At 39.0% G+C, this 21,832-nt stretch overlaps 1 protein-coding gene across 5 annotated transcripts in view; it reads left to right on the top strand.

Annotated features, from left to right (window-relative positions):
* Window positions 1–21,832, top strand: part of ANK1 (ankyrin 1) — a 409,057-nt gene that overhangs the window by 323,908 nt on the left and 63,317 nt on the right. For all 5 annotated transcript variants that reach the window (XM_082256778.1, XM_082256779.1, XM_082256777.1 and 2 more), the window contains 10 exons: window positions 2,430–2,520; window positions 2,611–2,692; window positions 5,078–5,175; window positions 12,049–12,273; window positions 15,701–15,855; window positions 16,001–16,212; window positions 16,319–16,523; window positions 17,777–17,873; window positions 18,123–18,351; window positions 21,120–21,245. In XM_082256778.1, the coding sequence (XP_082112904.1) occupies window positions 2,430–2,520; window positions 2,611–2,692; window positions 5,078–5,175; window positions 12,049–12,273; window positions 15,701–15,855; window positions 16,001–16,212; window positions 16,319–16,523; window positions 17,777–17,873; window positions 18,123–18,351; window positions 21,120–21,245 (1,520 nt within the window). The remainder of the gene's footprint in view (window positions 1–2,429; window positions 2,521–2,610; window positions 2,693–5,077; window positions 5,176–12,048; window positions 12,274–15,700; window positions 15,856–16,000; window positions 16,213–16,318; window positions 16,524–17,776; window positions 17,874–18,122; window positions 18,352–21,119; window positions 21,246–21,832) is intronic.

Below are 21,832 nucleotides of genomic sequence, written 5' to 3'. Positions count from 1 at the left end.
TTTACCTACATCATCTGGAAGGCAAGGGGCTTTTCTAGAAGGGTTCCCTGAATAAGTATCTCCTTCCCAAGTCAACATCACTGGCGTAAACCCCCTAAAGTTTGGTCAGAGTGAAATAATTATTCATAAACTACAACATTGTATCTTCTCACTTTAACCACTTCAGAACACTTCTGGGTAGCAAACAGAAACAATGTCTTGAGCTTAGGGAGAACCCAACTAACCTAGATAACAAATAAAATCAGAGCTTAGGCTGGCTACGACAAAGCTGCAAACACAATATTTAGAATATGGACATTCCGTTTATGGCAGGGTCCCTACAACAGGAAAAACCATAGGGGGAGGTCTTGACCTCTGAGAGCTATCAGTATTCTCAATCGATGAGGACCATAGTTTCTGATATTTCAGTACACAATCCTCATCATTATATTTCAGTTTTTCAAATGACAACACGGAATGCATCTTCCTGAAACATTCCTTAAGTGAAGGAGGGACCAGGGAAATCCACCTTTTAGTAATCAATTTACATACAGGAAATAACGTACTACAAACAGCATCTTCAGTATGATGATCCAGAGCACGTGTCACAATTTCCTATACAGGTAATAGTGTCAGATTGGTGAGGAACATCAAACACTGCATTTAATATATGGATTATAGTATTCAAGTAATGAGACAACTTGGGGCATCACCCTGGTCTCTTTCACATTTAGTACAATTAGAGTCGTTGCATCGCTCAATTTTAAATAAACCCTAAACCCTTCTGGCTGAAATCTTTTGACCAACGGCTGCCATGGCATTTGGTCATGGTATTAACACCATTTAGGAGCAGATGTTAACCAATTCCTCTTTATTTTTTACTTTCTGCTTCTTTAATCATCTAATGTTTGGCAGGAGGATCAGGGGGTCCCTAAAACTGTATCTAAAGCAAAAACATTTTTGTTTTAGATATGGAAAAAATAAAACTCCAGTCAGGTTTTTTCCCCATCTGTTTCATATTCAAGAGATTTTCCCTTACTTACTGACATGAAAACATAACAGGAAGTGACAGGAAATCCAAATATCCAAAATGAGAGTTGTCTTCTGACATCTGTAAAATTTTGGATTAGCCATCACTTTCTGTCCTAATGACAGTAGTCTCCAAGACTAACAGAGAGGAGGAATCTCCCCATCTGGAACACATATAGCAATAAAAACCTGTAGCAGAATTGGAAATGGAAGTGCTAGACCACAGCTAAGGGGTCTACAACTTTTCTCCAGTAAACATCAGGGGACAATCTAAAGATTATCCAATAGGTTTCAGGGGTCCAGAAATGTCCCCTTCATTGCCCTTATGTGTAAATATTCAAAGCTTATAGTAGAACTAAAGGCAGAACTTCTTTTCACTCTGGATAGAGTAAGGGAGGGTTGTAAACATTTGTCAGTTTTTTGCAATCTGTTTCTCAATGAGGAGATTTCCCTTCAATTCCTGTCCCATAGCCAAAACAGGAAGTGAGGGGGAAATCCCTTCAGTCAGAAAAATCCCTGGTTGTCACCATGGTCACTAGAAGTAGAGTTCCCATTGGAATATTTACCCTCTCTTCCTGTTCTGGTGACAACCCAGAATTTGGGGTTTAGTGATAATGTTAAACAGAACAAATAGAGAGGGTGAATCTCCCAAATCGGAGCACAGACAGCAGCAAAAACCTGACAGTGGTTCTAATCCCTCTCCACCCTTTCCAAAGCTAAAAAAATGTTTGCCTTTATTGTATAATTAAATTTCTCTGCATCATTGTATTATTATTTCTTGACAAGGATTTTAGATTGTATTAAATATGGACCATGTCATCGCAGAGTATCAGTTAGACCTAATAAAACAACACAGTTCCTGCTTTATCTGTAATATGACATCAATCATCCAATCTCCTCTGTAGAGATCATTAACATAAATATGCATCTCATTAACATAATGCAATACTACAGGCTTCAACTTCTATGTGAGTCATTGCTGCAAGATGTATCAGATATCTGTGCTTTGCGTGTTGGCGTGTGTTTTTTTTTTGCATGTGTGCATGTTTTTTGAGCATCTGTTATCAGTGTGTGTTATTCGTATTTGTCACTTTTCTTTATAAATCTGAATCACAAACACACTTTTGTAAGAATATACTGATACGTAATAGGTCTTTATTTAATAACATCATACCAAAAGGCAATGGTGTGCAGATAGCCACAGAAGCCAATCAGATAGCAGTTTTGAGTTGGTCATTGTAGTCAGGCCAATGATTGGTGAATTCTGATTGGCTGCCCTGGGTTTCTGCACTCTGCACATTGCTTTTGCCTTATTAGATAAAGACTGTAGTGTTTGTGTGCGACTCACATAGGGGATCTCTATATACAATATATATGCTACCTTAGCCACTCTCTCTTTTTACCTTTGTGCTGTTCCCTAGGGGAGGAGCCACCGGATTTCAGACCCCCTCCGGGGCCCAGAGAGCGGGATGAGGATACAGACATGGAATTCTTACCTAAACTCGACCAGGGGTATTTTTTATAAAAAATGCATCATATTCTCTTATTCTATCTCTTTGTTTTGTTTAATTCATCTACATGAGATGTCATTTCTCTCTTTAGCAGGGTGGGGTCACCTGGATTGCCCAGGATTCCTTGTGTCACCCCTGAAACAGTCATATTTAAAAAAGAGGAGGATGAACCGGTAACTGTTACATTAATACATACATAGCAGTATAAATGTTGTATTACCACAGATAACATTTTTTTTATTATGAATTAAAGTAGAACTATAACATTTACTTTGTGATGAGGTTGCCCCTCAAACTGCTTTCTCTGTTATTAGAAATCTCTCTGCAGTATCATATAATTACCTTTTGATCCTTCCAGCAGAACTCTTTCTTCTGTTTGTACAAAAGTATAACAAGAATTAGGTCATGGTATACCCAGTAGTTATTCACATTTAGCTTGACTTGATCCATCATGTTGAAGATCTGTCACCACTTATCCAAATAGCTTATTCAGTTCTAGTAAATGTTAGGAATATACTCCTGCATTCATAGTCACATGGGTGCCTCAGTCGCCTTAAAATAAAGCGAATCTGCAGTATTTACCTGCCTCCAGCAATGCAAACACCCTCACTGGCACTTACATCTTCACCCAGTCTTATCTCGGGTTCTTTGGCCATCTTTATATGCAACATACAGCGCTAACAAAAAATCAATATATGAAGAACTAAAAATTCATACCATAGCAAATAATCTGTACAAATTAAAAGAAGTGAAAACAAAATCAATACGTTAATAAATCTATATATTAAAAAATATATATTTATTTTTTTAATTTTAATTAAGTTAATTAATGTATTTTTTTTTTTATTTAATTCATTTTTTTTTTATTTCTTATCTATTTATGATGCATTGATGTATTTATTTAACATGCTTCCTTTTATTTTTATTGATTCTTTTTTTAGTTTTCAATAAATTTTTATTGAGAAAACAAGATTACAAAACAGAGTAAGTCATTTGAAATTAACAGTGTAAGAACAAACAATGAATCTGAACAATCGGTAACATTCATAAGACATTTGTCCCCTAGTGCAAGAACTGAGTGGGATACCATGTTAGAATATAGCTTAGTATACCAAGCCACTACCAATGTAGAAGCAAACATTCAACCTCCACCAAGGTGAAGCCCACCCACGCACCCCTATCGGGAACCAGCTGTGCGCAGGGAGGGGAACCCCCAGGCCGGAGGCCGGAGCGAGGATGAGGTTAGGTAGGGCCCATATGGCTTCCCACTACCCGATGAAGGTGACGAGCATATCTATACCCACCCCACGGTCAAGAAGCTCCAATCAGTATCAGGCAGCTATAGGATGGGTGTGAGAAAAGAATGCCAACTAAGACCTATTAAGGTCCAATCATGAAGTCACAGAGAAGAGGAGGGAGGGGAAGAGAGGGATAGAGCAGAAAAAGAAAGAAGAAAGGGGAACAAAGGAATAGAATATTGTCCAGGGAGAACTCACCGCCACGAAAGCCTTCCAATATAGATTCTTTTTTATGGTATGAATTATTAGTTCTTCATATATTTATTTTTGGGTAGCGCTGTATGTTGCATACAAAGATGGCCAAACAACCAGGTCTACTACAACATAATAATATATACTGAACAAAATTATAAACGCAACACTTGTTTTTGCCCCCATTTTTCATGAGCTGAACCCAAAGATCTAAGAAAACCGGGATTCATCTGTGAAGAGAACACCTCTCCAAAGTGCCAGACTCCATCGAATGTGAGCATTTGCCCACTCGAGTCGGTTACGACGAGGAACTGCAGTCAGGTGGAGACCCCGATGAGGATGACGAGCATGCAGATGAACTTCCCTGAGACGGTTTCTGACAGTTTGTGCAGAAATATGCAAACCGATTGTTTCAGCAGCTGTCCGGGTGGCTGGTCTCAGACCATCTTGGAGGTGAAGATGCTGGATATGGAGGTCCTGGGCTGGTGTGGTTACACATGGTCTGCGGTTTTGAGGCCGGTTGGATGTATTCCCAAATTCTCAGAAATGCCTTTGGAGATGGCTTATGGTAGAGAAATAAACATTCAATTCACGGGCAACAGGTCTGGTGGACATTCTTGCAGTCAGCATGCCATTTGCACGCTCCCTCAAAACTTGTGACATCTGTGGCATTGTGCTGTGTGATAAAACTGCACATTTTAGAGTGGCCTTTTATTGTGGCCGGCCTAAGGCACACCTGTGCAATAAATATGCTGTCTAATCAGCATCTTGATATGCCACACCTGTGAGGTGGATGGATTATCTCAGCAAAGGAGAAGTGCTCACTAACACAGATTTAGACGATTTGTGAACAATATTTGAGAGAAATCGGCCTTTTGTGTACATAGAAAAAGTCTTAGATCTTTGAGTTCAGCTCATGAAAAATGGGGGCAAAAACAAAAGTATTGCCTTTATAATTTTGTTCAGTGTAACTATGTTTAAAAAAAAAAAAAGGCACCCACTGTTCACTGTTCAATGTTATACTAACTGAAAGGCATGTGTGCTAACATTGTCCCTCTTTGGTTTCAGTCATCTAGGGAATTAGATGATGAATCCCAGATCCCCAGCAGTCCAGCTACTGAAACCTCAGACAACATCAGTCCTGTGGCAAGTCCAGTCCACACAGGGTAAGTGGCCATAGGACAAACCTGTACATACAGCTCGACCTTCACTATGTATGACTAGGACATGTTCCCTGAGAAATACACTATACTGTCAAAAGTATTTGGACACCTGCCTTTACACACACATGAACTTGACATCCCAGTCTTCGTCTGTAGGGTTCAAGATTGAGTTGGCCCACCCTTTGCAACTATAACAGCTTCCACACAAAGTTTATGAGTGTGTCTATGGGAATGTTTGACCATTCTTCCAGAAGCGCATTTGTAAGGGCAGGCACTGATGTAGGACGAGAAGACCTGGCTAGCAGCCTCCACTCTAATTCATCCCAAAGGTGTATTATTGGGTTGGGGTCAGGACTCTGTGCAGGCCAGTCAAGTTCCTCCACCCCAAACTCGCTCATCCATGTCTTTATGGACCTTGCTTTGTGCACTGGTGCACAGCCACGTTGAAACAGGAAGGGCCAATCCCCAAACTGTTCACACTAAGTTGAGAGCATGAAGTTGTCCAAAATGTCTTGGTATGCTGACACCTTAAGTGGAATTAAGGGGCCAAGCCCAACCCCTGAAAAACAACCCCATACCATAATCCTCACTCCACCAAATTATTTGAATCAGTGCACAAAGCAAGGTCCCTAAAGACATGGTTGAGCGAGTTTGGGGTGTAGGAACTTGACTGGCTTGCAAAAAGTACTGACCTCAACCCAGTAGAACACCTTTGGGATGAATTAGGGATTGGGATGAATTAGAGCGGAGACTACGAGGCAGGCCTTCTCATCCAACATCAGTGATTGACCTCACAAATGCGCTTCTGGAAGAATGGTCAAACATTCCAAGCTGGCCTAATGTAACTGTAAAAATACACCATGCCTGAAATTCATCTTTAATGTTCCACTTTGTGCTTACTTGCAGCTGCTATAGAATATCACCACTAAAGTGTCCATATTTATCTATTCTTTTGGTTTTCTATTATATTGGTAGGCTCTAGAACAGCGATGGCTTGGAGCTGCTGTGTACAAAAGTAACTACAGCTAAGAAAAGCTGGCTATACAGGTAGAGGTCTTGGTCTGAACAAAAGAAATCTAACAGATTCCTCCATCCACACTAAACAGTGCAGATGGAGTCCTCCTGTTGGGTTTTAGTATTTAATACGAGTGATGAGCCGAACACCCCCCTGTTCGGTTTGCACCAGAATATCTCGAACAGGGGAAATGTTCTAGCGAACATGCGAACTCCATTAAAGTCTATGGGACACGAACATTAAAAATCTAAAGTCCTCATTTTAAAGGCTTAAATGCAAGTTATTGGCCCAAAAAATGTATATGTATGGGGACCTGGGTACTGCCCTGGTGGACATGAATCAATGCAAACATTTTTTAAAACTATCGTTTTTACAGGAGCAGTGATTTTAATAAAGCCTAAAGTGAAACAATAGAAATGAAAAATTCCTTTAAATATCGTGCCTGGGGGGCCCCCTTAATGTGCCTGTAAAGCAGCGCATCTGAACGATGTATGTAGACTGCTGCAGTAATACTGACATTTCTAAAGGAAAAAATGTTATTTAAACTTGCTTGCGGCTGTAATGTTTTGTCGGCTCCCGGCAATACAGGTAAAAAAATGAAAATAAAAAATGGCGTGGGGTCCCCCCCAGTCCATACATGGCCCCATGCCAAAATTTAAAAAAGCGTGGGATTCCCTCTAAAATCCATACCAGACCCTTATCCGAGCACACAGCCTGGCTGGCCAGGATGGGGGTGGGGGCGACTGACTTCAGTAATTTATTCACTGCACCTAAGCAGTGCATTTTGGGGCAGCTTGTGACGTCAGATCCCTATAAAAGAGCTATCACAATCAAAACAGCTTAGAGCGTGGGAAGCGTCCATAGAAGTAGGAGCTTTTTTTTTCCGGGCTTTTTTTTTAATAAAGGACTTTTCCAAAACTGCCTTTTGTCTTCATTTTTTTGTACACTTTTTTGGTGAATGGGTAGGGGTACCATGTACCCGATATCCATTTACATGGGGGGGAGGCCGGGATCTGGGGCCCCCCTTGGTAAATCCTCCCCCCACAGACCCCCACAACCACAGCCCCTGGCTGTCTGGAAGGGACCCCTGTCCCCATTAACATAGGGGCAAGGTGCTTTGGGGCGGGGGGGGGGCATTCGAAACCGGCCAGCAGGTGATTTATTGAAATCAGAGGTCAGAGTCCATAATGCAGGAACTCGAAGTTCCCACGAAGAAGCCCATTTATTCGTCATTCGAAGAACGAGCAAACACCCAATATTCAAGTCTAACTTACTTTACTTACATTCGACTCAAACTTGAAGCTCATCCCTATTTAATACCATAACAGTGGCTGCATCTGGTTGAATGTCGCCACTGTTTAATAGAAAAATTTCCAGCAGGATCCTTCAGCAAAAGTCAATTGAACAAGCGACTGTTGACAAATGGAGCACAGACAACGGGGCCATCCACTGAGCGAATTTTACCTGGTTCATCAAGAACCGGCTGAGTTGAAATTCACTTACTGTATAATAAGCTTAAGGTAGTAGCTATTTTTTTTTCCTCTTCTTGGTGAGCTGTTTGCTGGGATCTAGGTATGATTTCTGCTATATATTACTCTTAGTATAGTGTTGTCATTTGCCATTGTAACATTTCCTTGGGCTTGAAGGCCACTGATGGCATTTTAACTGCATAACATTTGCTAAAGTAAGAGAGAAACACAGTTGATTTTCACAGATACAATTGATTTTTATTTGCCACAGTAAAAACAGAAGAATAGCAAATGCATTTCAGAAGCTCATTGGTTCATTAGGGCTAAGGAATAATAAATACAAAGGGATAAGTCATTGAACATGATGAAAGAAAATGGCATCATAGTGTTACACATAAATTAAAAATCATGGGTAACGTAAGATCTTTTAACCTTATTTTACTACCCATGCATACATTTCTATAACCTTATCATGTATATAAATTTTATAAAGCTGCACATAAATTTATCTCATAAACTACTAATACTACTCATGAACTAAATCATGATTAAAATATCATCTCATACATTTATAATACTGTGTCAACAAAACAATACTGTGCTTGTGATATGAAGTAAATAGTAATTTGAAAAGCTTCACCACTAAAGTGAGATATTCATCAAAAAAAAATAAAAAATTATAAAGAGTGCTGCACTATACAAACAATAAAGTGAATCCAAACATTAAATTCATATGACACACAAAAAGTACAAAAGTAGCGATGATATTGGAAAAGAGTTCTTCTATCCAAAATGAAATCCCTCTACCTTGTGAGTTCACCGCCACCACACGTATGGATGTCTTCTTACCAGAGAGTATGGACCTCCTATCACGGGAGATCAACTAGGCTAGTGTGTTTTCACTGATGTTATTCCAACATAGAAAATGAAAAGGACCATCTAAGACTTCCCACAGACTTGACAATATTCCAATTGCTTCAGACTGTCTTAGCTAATGGTGTGGACCAAATAAAGAAATATGCGATGATAGTGTAAAACCACTTACGAGTATTCTTTATTAAAAAAATATTGCACTTGCATGATTCACGTTTCAAATAGGCATGTAAACCAATCCAATAGAAATGCGACCACTAACACTTCTGGGTAGTTGCGATGACAAAGATATGTAATTCCCCCCGACTGGTTTCATCACAACAGGACTTCTTCAGGGGCATGAGCATCACATCCTGTCATCCCTTTATATATCCATCTCAAATGACCGAGCCTCGATTTCACCTCACAAATTGTGCAGCTCAGCAAGGCGAGTCACACCTCTTTCTCAATAGGTATCAAGCCTCATTTTCAACCCAGATATGTTTAACATACCCATACCCTCAGGAGACAATGGAAATAAGGCGTCCCCAACAGGACAAATGTCTAGAGTTTCTAGCTCGTTAAGTCTAACATTAAGCGAACAGGTGGTGCGGCCTTACTTACTTGTGGCTTGCAATATTTGTTACTTACTTCAGAGCCCATGTGGATTGCAATATGTCTACTTACTTCAGTGCCCATGTGGATTGCAATATGTGGGCTTCACCACCTGCTCGCTTCATGTTAGACTGAACGAGCATATTTCTAACATCCGAAAGGGTTACAAGAATCATAGTCTGTCACAACACTATGATCTTGTACACAATAGAGAACCAGGCAGGACCCTCTTCATTGGAATAGACCATCATGTTTCAAATTGGAGAGGGAGTCTAAGGGTGAGAGAATTATCTAAAAATTTAGACTAAGTGGATCTTTTCTACTTAAAAGTTACACCCCCTATGAGTTAAATGTTGACTGGGATGTCAATTGTTTTATAGATAAAGCCTGCATGAAATTTTTTTTTTTTTTCTTTAATTAATAATAATTTTTATAATTTTTGACTTTCAATTGTATTTATTTGGTGTACAGATCTTCGGCCATATAAAGTGTTAATGTTCGGGCCCATTTTTTCCCTCCCAGGTTGGAATCCTCAGACATATTTGTGGCAGTTTTCTAGTGTTACCGGAACTGTAGACATTTTTCCTGTTGGGGATGCCTTATTTCCATCGTCTCCCAAGAGTATGGGTATGGTAAACATATCCAGGTTGAAAATGAGGCTTAATACTTATTGAGAAAGAGGTGTGAATCGCCTTGCTGAGCCGCACAATCTGTGAGGTGAAAGCGAGGCTTGGTCATTTGAGATGGATATATAAAGCAATGACAGATGTGATGCTCATGCCCCGGAAGTCCTGTTGTGATGAAACCGGTTGGGGCAGAGTTACATATCCTTGTCATTGCAATTACCCGGAAGTGTTAGTGGTTGCCATGTCTATTGGATTGGTTTACATGCCTATTTGAAATGTAAACCATGCAATATTTTTTTAGTAAAGAATACTCGTAAGAGGTTTTACACTATCAGCGCTTATTTCTTTATTGGATCCACACCAATGGCTATGACGGTCTGAGGCGATTGGAATATTGTCAAGTGTGTGGGAAATCTTAGATGGTCCTTTTCGTTTTCTACATTTACTATTTACAGATGCTGTGTGCTTTAACTTATTTGGCAGTACTGTATGAGTAAGTAGTTGTGGTATCATTATAACCATAGTTATGAATTATTAATAGGTTTTGGACTATATTGTAATGGGTACACATATGTAGTATATATGATATATGCAGGCAGAATACTTTTATATACTGGGTGTACAATATTCAAGAGTAGCTGTGCCTTATGAATATCCTATTAGAACTCTTCTGTGGTTTGGCCTCCTGCCATATGAGACCAACCGTATGTTCCAGAACATGAGCTAAATATACTGCTATTAATGTTTGTATGGTTATTTCATTGTTCTTAACTTTTTATTTAGTGATCAAAATCACTACTTTATCATGTTTGAAGAAATGTATTGATTTTATTTTTCCCTACTCTTATTACCTGGTTGATAACTGCCTTTAAAGTCCCAGTGGGGCTTCTCTTTGTTTGTTTCAATTCTAATATTATGGGATGTGGCAGTTAAGCTCCAGATATACACAACACTAAGCTATTTACATTGATCACCTTATGAATATTGTGCACAAATCTAATGGCCCTTTTAGGAACAGACTTTAGTTCTGGTGTGTCTGTAACTTACCACACTTTGACTACTTGATTATTTTTGCACTTCTATATCCATTTTTTCAAAGGAACAATAAAGAGTGATTCCACTCAAAAATAATTACATTATCTTCTGGTTTGTTATAAGTCTTGAATTCTGCAACAGCATAATCTCCCTACCATTGTTGTCCACTTTATTACTGTTCAAATGGGAATTTTGTGTGTTCTTCTTTACCTTTACTTGAGCTTGCTCCTTTGTATAAAATGCATACAAAATCCAACAAGGAGAGTAGAACCTCTGAATGATGGCCCCAGCAGGTGTACAGATGCATGATCTAAAGATATGCTGAGATCTTAAAATGAGAATCCCCAAGAAATATATATAAGAAACTGTGGGGTGGATAAAGGACTCGACATCTACCAAAGTTTGGGTGACCTGATTCCCTAAAATTGTTATCTTTGGTTTTTTGGAGAAGGATGGAGAAAGATTCCCAATCAGAAAGTGTGTGCATTACACGTAACAAAGTTTTAAAGAGGAATGGTTCTGGTTGCCCCTCAAAACCAATCAGAAGCCACCGTTTCATGTTTTCCATGCACTACTGGCAAAGAAGAGGGAGGTGCAGATTGGTTGCTAGTGTTGTTCCTTGAAACACTTTTTTGCATGGAGCCCTGTGTGGTATACAGGACCTCTAGATGACTTAACAAGAGTGCAGTAATCTATAGTAACAAATAAGATTTCTCTTTTATGAATTTAGTCCAAAGCAAGATGGGTTTTTGTTATGTAAACCCGATAGGTTTTTATTATTGTGTAGGAAGTCATGCATTGCCCAGATTTGATCCTCCTTGCCAGATATTACCAGCATATCATATTGATCACCTACAAATTATTCCATAGATCAGAACTCCTATGTGCACAAACTTTCTTCTAAGTTGGCTCTGCAGGTACTGTAAAAGCACAGTCTGTATACTCCTAACATGCTTAGTGGGGGTTAGTGCTGCATCAACAATGCCAACAAATGCTGCTACAGATGGTGTTTTGATACAGATAATTTGATATATGACATAAATCTGGTGTATAAATATTTGCTGGATGGATATGAGGCAGATTATGTAAGGAGTAGTCATGAAATAGAGAAAAAAGAAGAAACATTATAATTCAAACTATTTGGGATCAGGGTGACACATTGGCAATTTTCACTTTGAGATGATACATTTATTTATATTGTAATTATTATGTAGTCTTTTGTGTGGCTTCTGTTGCATGTGACTGTAATTCTCTTTTTTTACAGGTTTTTAGTCAGTTTTATGGTAGACGCCCGAGGTGGCTCAATGCGTGGAAGCCGTCACAATGGTCTACGGGTTATTATCCCACCACGAACATGTGCAGCTCCGACACGCATTACCTGCCGCCTTGTGAAACCACAAAAGCTTAATAACCCGCCACCCCTGGGTGAGGAAGAAGGATTGACCAGCAGGATAATTGCCCTGGGTCCTACTGGAGCCCAATTTCTGAGGTAAGAGACATGGTTACTACCTATGCACAAAAAAGTTTGATTTTTGCTTTCATTACATGTTTTTTACCCAAAAAATGTAGTTTATAATAGAGCCCAGAGTGAACATTTAGACAAATTATTCTGTATATCCTCAAAAATATTGGGACACCTACTTTTACATGCATATGAACTTTAATGGCATCTGAGTCTTAGTCCGTAGGGTTCAATATTGAGTTAAACTCTTCTGGGAAGGCTGTCCACAAAGTTTAGGAGTGTGTCTATGAGAATGTTTGGCTCTTCTTTTTATAAGCACATTTTGAGGTTAGGCACTGATGTTGGAGAGAAGACCTGGCTCGGAGTCTCCGCTCTAATTCATCCAAAAGGTGTTCTGTCAGGTTTGGGTCAGTTCATCCACCCCAAACTCGTTAATCCATGTCTTTATGGACCTTGCTTTGTGCACTGGTGCGCAGTCATGTTAGAACAGGAAGGGGCCATCCCCAAACTGTTCCAACAAAGTTTGCAGCAGGAAATTGTCCAAAATGTCTTGGCATGCTGACGCCTTAAGAATTCCCTTCACTGGAACTAAGGAGCCATGCCCAACTCCTGAGAAAAAACACACCACCATAATCCCCCCTCCACCAAATGATTTGGACCAGTGCATGAAGCAAGGTACATAAAGACATGGATGAGCGAGTTTTGGGTGGAAAAACTTGACTGGCCTGCACAGAGTCCTAACCTCAACCTGATAGAACACCTTTGGGGTGAATTAGAGCAGAGACTGCTAGCCAGGCCTTCTCGTCTAACATCAGTGCCTGACCTCACAAATGCACTTCTGGAAGAATGGTCAAACACTCCCATAGACACACTCCTAAACCTTGTGGACAGCCTTCCCAGAAGAGTTGAAGCTGCTATAGCTGCAAAGTGTGGGCCAACTCAATATTGAACCCTACAGACTAAGACTGGGATGCCATTAAAGTTAATGTGTGCGAAAAGGCAGGAGTCCCAATACTTTTGAAAATACAACGTATGTGTTCTAGAAATTATATTTTGTATGACAGTGTTGAAGCTCGTTCCCACCAGATGTATACATCTTAGTGTGCTTTACATGTGTAGTGAAGGACTCTGTTTAGCTGACTTATATGGAAGAATGTGGTTGCACTAAAATGCACTAAAAATATAGCATCCAGGAACAAAGGAGACACATATGTTAAACATTGAAATAACTTTATTGGTACATCCAGGAAAAAAAAATTTTACCTTATAATCTACATATGATGGACAACCCAAATGTTTTTTTTTTTTTTTTATCAAAGTTCTGTTTTGTAGAACTACTTTTCTTGTTTTACAAATTTCTTTTCTAAAATGAAATTCTACCCTTGGACTGAAATCTCAAATGTTGGAATAAAAAATAGTTAGAAAGTGTGTAGTACACTTCAAACATTCATGTGAAGGAAGAAATTCCCCTGCACATGATTGAATATCGCAGCAGAAATACTGTAGGTTCACTTCTCCCCACTTTATAATTTAGTAAATAAGGCTGCAAGAATACATGGGCCCCCAGGGATGCCATAAATCTCTGCAACCCTTCCAATATACATTTACCAATTGCTGTACCTTATCATTTTATTAGGTAAAGGGGTTGATTTCCTAAATAGTGCTTGTTCTCCTAGCAAAGTGAATACAGTGCACACAAACCAATGTCCAAGGAAACAAAAACTTCTGACATAACCTACTGTCCATATTTAATCGCATCCTGACCCTAGAAGATGTAACAGGCCATCTGGTGGCTTATTCTGATGGCATGCAGATGGCTTGGCATACCAAGATCAAGAGTTCCTTTAATAGGTGGGAAAGTAGTATTAGTGGCTGCTCAGTTTGTAAAGGGAATGTATATGAAAAGGGTGAAGCTTTGTTCAGTTTCAATACCCAATCATGTGCTATCAAAAAACAGTATTTTTTTTTTTCTCTCGCACATAAATGGGCCTTTAGAATAAACACTGGTTCACCTTATTCATGAACATTCACCTTGAAAAGTGAACCACTAGTACTACCTTCCCACCAATTTAAGGAACTCTTATCCTGATTATGCTAAGTCACCTGCATGCCAGAGCAAGCCATCAGTTGGCTTGGTACGTCTTCTAGGGTCAGGATGTGGTAAAAAAGGGACAGTAGGCGATGTCAAAAGTTTTTGCTTCCTTGCACATTGGTTTGTGTATTCTGTATGTACATGCAGCTGCATTTATTGGATAGCTTTACCAATGGGCTGTTAAAAATCACAAAACAGTAGATCAATAAATAAATCTCAGTTTTTTATTATTTTTTTTTAATCCAGGTAATGCTTTTAAACAAAAGACCTTGAAATTATATGTTATTCATGCATTCTTTGTCAGTGCACTGGATTCCTACAAGGAATGCATATTGACGTTTTGCTTTACTCCAAATAGAGTTACTTAAAGCGTTATATGAAGCGAATATGAAGCCCTAACACTTCATATTCCTGATATGTGCCTGCCGTACCATTAACTTGTATGAGAAAGTATTCTGTTCTCTTTGTATTGCTTCCTTTATGCAAAATCTCTGGTGTTCCTGCTAGTCCCCTTGCTTTTCTATTAAAAACTGGCCACACCAAGAGGAGAACACACCATGGTAAGTTCTTTGTCTATGCTGCAAACTCAGTAGGCTCTACTCCAGATATCAGACATGTCCTGACACGCCCCTGCAGCACAGCCATTCACTGACAAGCTCAGTGTGCTGCTGCTTCTCCTCCCCCAGCTCTTATGCAGCTGAGAACAGAGGGAATGTGATCACTTATAAAAAAGGGAAAAAAGGTATTTTTAATGTTTTTTTTTTATATCTATACAAAAATGTTTTGCATTTAATTTCTACTTTTTCTAGGTTGTTTAACAGGGTGATCATTTACAGTCACTTGAATTAGTTTAGGGATGACTTAATACCTATGCGTCTACATTGTAATACTCATTCATGCCCCACATACCTGGTGTGCATGCGTTATGGATTTGGTATGCAGCCCTCAACAGCCCCAAGAAAGCATCCATGCAGTACACACCTGACCCTCAGCACTCTACAATGCATACATCCAAGAGCACGTGCATTGTATAGTTTGTGTTGGGAAAAAGGGTCAAATATGTTTTTGCTGTGTGGATGCCAACTGATGACCTATAGGAAAGGTACCACAATGGGCCTGAAAGTAACACATCAAGCAGGATATGTCATCATCTGTGATTTTGTACACACATAGGTACGGTATAAATGCCCACAGATTCATTTGATATTTTGATGGGCTATTTTGAGCACCTTGGGATTTAGCAAGCAATGTAATATTTAGGCCCCAAAAAAATAAGAAGTGATCATCACTGAACTCTAACGACATCAAAACATTCCTGTCATAACCATGTATATCCTGTCTTATACATTTCTTCTTCTGTAGCCCAGTGGTGGTAGAGATACCCCACTTTTCATCAGTGGGACGTGGTGACCGAGAATTGGTCATACTGCGCAGCGATAATGGGTCTGTGTGGAAGGAACACCAGAATCGGTATGGGAAGGAATATCTGGAGGAAGCACTGAGTGGCATGGATGAAGGTATAAATTGTCTACAGTGGAGATCAAACAGTTCAAAGCTGCTTGTAGAATTTAAACCTGTTGTTGTATACTGAACATTATTTTTATGTTACTGGAGTTAAGTCCTTGATTGAACTCAACGCCAACTTGTATGGTCCATCCACAGAGCTGGAGAGTGAAGAGGAGTTGCACAAGAAGCGTCTTTGCCGTATTGTCACCACCGACTTCCCACTTTATTTTGTGATCATGTCCCGGGTTTGCCAGGACTGTGAACTCATTGGGCCAGAAGGGGGAATCTTGAAAAGCCGGTTAGTACCCCTTGTTCAGGCCACCTTCCCCCCAACAGCTGTAACCAAGAAAGTGAAGCTTTCACTACAAGTAAGTGCCCTGTACACACTCATTGTGTACCTCCTTGTTATATTGTGTACTGAAATGTATAAAGGAGGACACAGGAAATACATTTTCATATCTCATATCTGTCTAGGCTCAACCGGTGCCAGATGAGTTAGTGTCCCGGTTGCTAGGCAACCAAGCAACATTTGGCCCTATAGTCACTGTGGAACCAAGGCGCAGGAAATTTCATCGGCCTATAGGACTGCGCATACCCCTGCCTCCATCTTGGAAAGATAATCCCAGGGACAGTGGTGAAGGAGATACCACTAGTTTGAGGCTGCTCTGCAGTGTAACAGGTAGGTAGTACACGTGCTAAAGGATTTTACTGACCAACAACTAAGAATCCAAGAAAGTTGCCTTCAAGCTTCTTCCAGCTGCCACCCAACAATATTGTCTATAATGCATTTTCAGAACTCCTCTTGTTTGCTTTTCTTTTTTTTTAACTGCCACTTGTCTATCTCAGTTTCCTGTTTGCTACCATCTTGAAAGCAATGAAAAAATTCTCTCAATTGTACAATGAAATTGGTTGTTGATCTACCCACTTGCATCAGTTTAATGAGGCAGCTTAGCTAAAAGACTGGAATCCAAAGCTGATAAACAAATCTCATAACTGCACAAAAGGGGTGGGGGCTCTACAAAAGGGACAGTAAAGTTGCACTGTGTATATATTCCTAAGTTGGCCATACAACGACAGAAATTTGATTAGTCCAGCAGGGACCAGACAAACTCTCGATCAGTGTGTGGCCTACCTCACTCAACAAAATTCCTTTATTTAATTGACTTCTGTTTAATGATCAGCAACTGCAGCCAATTAGCTGAAGCCACAGGTGTCTTCAGAATACAATGATCCAGTGGGAGGATTCCATCATCGACCCCGTGTGTGGATGGAGGAATCCACAACAATCGTGTGCTCCTAACCTTGTGGAAAGAGTTTGGGGTAGGCACTTGTCTGTTCCAGCATTACTGTGCCCCTGTACACAAAGACAGCTTTATGTAAACATGGGAGGAGATTCAGTAAAACTGGAGCACTCAGAATCTGGTGCATCTGTGCATGGTAGCCAAGTAATAGTTCAATAAAGCTTTGACAATAAAACATCGAAGCTGATTGGGTTCTATGCAGAGCTGCACCAGATTTTGCATGCTCTAGTTTTAGTAAATCTCCTCCATGGTTTGATAAGCTTGGTGTGGGAGAACTTGAGTGGCCTGCGCAGAGCTCTGAACTCGTACCTACTGAAGACCTTTGGGAAAAATTTGAATGCTATTGTAATCCAAGTCCTCTCCACTGACAAAATCCAAAAGCTTGTAAAAAGCCTCCCATAAGGGTGGAGTCTGTTTTAGATGCAAAGATGAGGGTGGAGGGGCAAATACATATTTATGCCCTTGGTTTTAAAATATGCAATAAATCCATATAGGTGTGATGATAAAGTATTCACAAACTTTGGCAATATAATGTATTCTTAAACCTAAAATTATATGCCTCATATATATTTGTGAGTGCAAGTGTCCTTTGTATTTTCCCAATTCTGCATATTCGTCTGTTTCTTGACAGGTGGAACAGCTCCTGCTCAATGGGAAGACATAACTGGAACTACAAAATTAATATATGCCAATGAATGTGCCAACTTTACAACCAACGTCTCTGCCAGGTAAGCAATAACTTTCAGATATTCAGGGGTAGACTAAAGCAAAGAGCAATGTGCAGTAAGCTATAGCACCCAGAAATCATTATTCAATAGTCTTCTCATTGAAAGCATGCCTCTTGGTGGTTGTTAGGGCTTTTGATGGTTGCTAATCCCTGCCCCACATTGTTGCTGTTGCTTTTCTGCTATTATATAAAAAACCTATATTTTCTGTTAGCCTATATTTATCTGCACCAACCTATGTTACTTTTCCAGGTTTTGGCTGTCAGATTGTCCTCGTACTGCCGAGGCTGTTTCCTTCTCCTCCCAGCTGTACCGGGATCTCAGTGCCGTGCCATACACTGCCCGATTTGTGGTCTTTGCAAAAATGTCAGATGGGCGGGAAGGACGTCTGCGCTGCTATTGTATGACGGGTGATAAATTGGAGAAGACACTGGAACAGCATGAGAATTTCTCTGAGGTGGCACGTAGCCGGGACATTGAGGTACATGTGGTTTCTGTCTGTAGTCCAAGCATAATGTTTAAGAGACTTGGAAGCAGTGAGTAAAAGTCACACATAGCTATCAGAACTTTCCTGATGGATTTCATTCCATGACATCGAGACACTCTATAAATAACACAGGGAACATTATGTATTGTCCCCAGCAACCAAAAGTGATATGCCTCAAAGTACACAGTCAGTAAATACTGGGTCTCGTGAAAGAAAGAAAAATGTCTGTGCCACTTATAACATAGAAAAGGAAACATTGAGTGAAACTGGTATATTATAACAATTCTAGAGGAAACAGTCAATGACACTGGTATATTATAGCAATTATAGAGGAAACATCCAATGACACTGGTATATTATAACAATTGTAAAGGAAACAGCCAATGACACTGGTATATTATAACAATTCTAGAGGAAACAGCCAATGACACTGGTATACTATAACAATTCTAGAGGAAACAGCCAATGACACTTGTATATTATAACAGTTATAGAGGAAACAGCCAATGACACTGGTATATTATAGCAATTATAGAGGAAACATCCAATGACACTGGTATATTATAACAATTGTAAAGGAAACAGCCAATGACACTGGTATATTATAACAATTATAAAGGAAACATCCAATGACACTGGTATATTATAACAATTCTAGAGGAAACAGCCAATGACACTGGTATATTATAACAATTATAGAGGAAACAGCCAATGACACTGGTATATTATAACAATTATAGAGGAAACAGCCAATGACACTGGTATATTATAACAATTATAGAGGAAACAGCCAATGACACTGGTATATTATAACAATTATAAAGGAAACATCCAATGACACTGGTATATTATAACAATTATAGAGGAAACAGACAATGACACTTGTATATTATAACAATTATAGAGGAAACAGCGAATGACACTGGTATATATTAACAATTATAGAGGAAACAGCCAATGACACTGGTATATTATAATAATTATAGAGGAAACAGCCGATGACACTGGTAAATATTAACAATTATAGAGGAAACAGCCAATGACACTGGTATATTATAACAATTATAGAGGAAACAGCCGATGACACTGGTAAATATTAACAATTATAGAGGAAACAGCCAATGACACTGGTATATTATAATAATTATAAAGGAAACAGCCAATGACACTGGTAAATATTAACAATTATAAAGGAAACAACCAATGACACTGGTAAATATTAACAATTATAGAGGAAACAGCCAATGACACTGGTAAATATTAACAATTATAGAGGAAACAGCCAATGACACTGGTATATTATAACAATTATAGAGGAAACAGCCAATGACACTGGTATATTATAACAATTATAAAGGAAACAGCCAATGACACTGGTATATTATAACAATTATAAAGGAAACATCCAATGACACTGGTATATTATAACAATTCTAGAGGAAACAGCCAATGACACTGGTAAATAGTAACAATTATAAAGGAAACATCCAATGACACTGGTATATATTATAACAATTATAAAGGAAACAGCCAATGACACTGGTATATTATAACAATTATAGATGAAACAGCCAATGACACTGGTATATTATAGCAATTATAGAGGAAACAGCCAATGACACTGGTATATTATAACAATTCTAGAGGAAACAGCCAATGACACTGGTAAATAGTAACAATTATAAAGGAAACATCCAATGACACTGGTATATATTATAACAATTATAAAGGAAACAGCCAATGACACTGGTATATTATAACAATTATAGAGGAAACAACCAATGACACTGGTATATTATAACAATTATAGAGGAAACAGCCAATGACACTGGTATATTATAACAATTATAAAGGAAACAGCCAATGACACTGGTATATTATAACAATTATAGAGGAAACAGCCAATGACACTGGTATATTATAACAATTATAAAGGAAACATCCAACGACACTGGTATATTATAACAATTATAAAGGAAACAGCCAATGACACTGGTATATTATAACAATTATAGAGGAAACAGCCAATGACACTGGTAAATAGTAACAATTATAGAGGAAACAGCCAATGACACTAGTATTTAATGAGAATGCTAGAGGAAACATTCAATGACACTGGTATATTATAAAAACTATAGAGGAAACATCCAGTTATGATAAATGGTAACACTAAATGAAGTGTTCTGTAACACTGGTATATAGTTACAATAACAGAAGAAACATCTAGCGGCACTGGTATACATTAACAATAATACAGGAGGCATCCAATGACATAGGTACATAGCAACGATAAATGAGGAAGCATGTACTGACATTGGAATATAATAACAATAAATGAGGGAGTGTGTAGTGACACTGGAATATATTAACAATAAATGAGGAAGCATCTAGTGACACTGGAATATAGTAACAGTATAAGAGAAAACATGTAATTTCACTGAGACACTGGACAGATTAGCACTGAATCACATTGGAGTCATTAGGAATCTTCCTGCAACATTAAAGCCCTGTATTTCCATACAGAAGTAGCTGTTCAATTATCCTTACACATGGTGTCACCACAGACTATGACTTTCACAGAACCTAATTTCCCTCTCCATTTCACAGGATGCATTTAATGACAAATATATAGTGATGTTCTGATATGCAAGGTATGCGTATTGGATCCAGTGTATTAAATGGCAGCAGTGAGAAAACTTTTCAAAGATATGATGTTGTTCCATGGACCGAGATTTCCTTTTATTTTAACTTTGTGATTACAGGTCATGGATGGAACGCAGCTATTTGTGGAGCTATCGGGAAATCTTATTCCTTTGAAGAAAGCAACACAGCAGAGGAGTTTTACTTTCCAGGCATTTAAAGAGAACAGGCTTGCATTGCCCATTAAGGTGACACCTTGTAATTTATTTCTCTGGCAAAAATCTTCAGTGTCAGAATGCATAGTGACACAGCTATTAAAAGTTTTTAGTTAGATTTGAGAGTTTCTGGAAAAGTACAAGGGGGGCTGTGATTGCTATTCTGTGCTGCTGGAGGGTTGTTCACTATCAATTATTTAATTGCCAGAAGTGGGTTTGCTATCTTCATTGTTTCCCATAGCAGCAATACATATACCCCAGGCCTTTCCCCTTCTGGGCATCAGTGCTCCATTACCTTCCAGCCCTGTAGCTGCCCATCTATTGCCTCCGTGGACTCAGTCTGTAATATAATGGAGGAGTGATACATAATTCATGCAGTGCATATATAATGCATGTTGAGTGGTCAGATGAAAACCCCATCTCTGCTTGCTTTAGAAGGAAATCGCCAAAGGCTTGATTATTACCACACCTAGCAGAGAGGAATGCATCTGATGGTGGTTGAGAGGCTTCCTATTTATTTCATGCCGTGCCATTTGTAGTTTCCCTTCTGCATGTAGCCCTGCCCTCATATAACCCCTTCCACAAAACACAACTTCCTAAAAAGTTATGGTTTGATGAAG

The sequence above is a fragment of the Pelophylax lessonae genome, assembly GCF_965119305.1.
Source record: "Pelophylax lessonae genome assembly, chromosome: 4".
NCBI lineage: Eukaryota > Metazoa > Chordata > Amphibia > Anura > Ranidae > Pelophylax > Pelophylax lessonae.
Note: the sequence above shows the minus strand (reverse complement) of the source record. Positions and strands in the feature narration are given on the sequence as shown.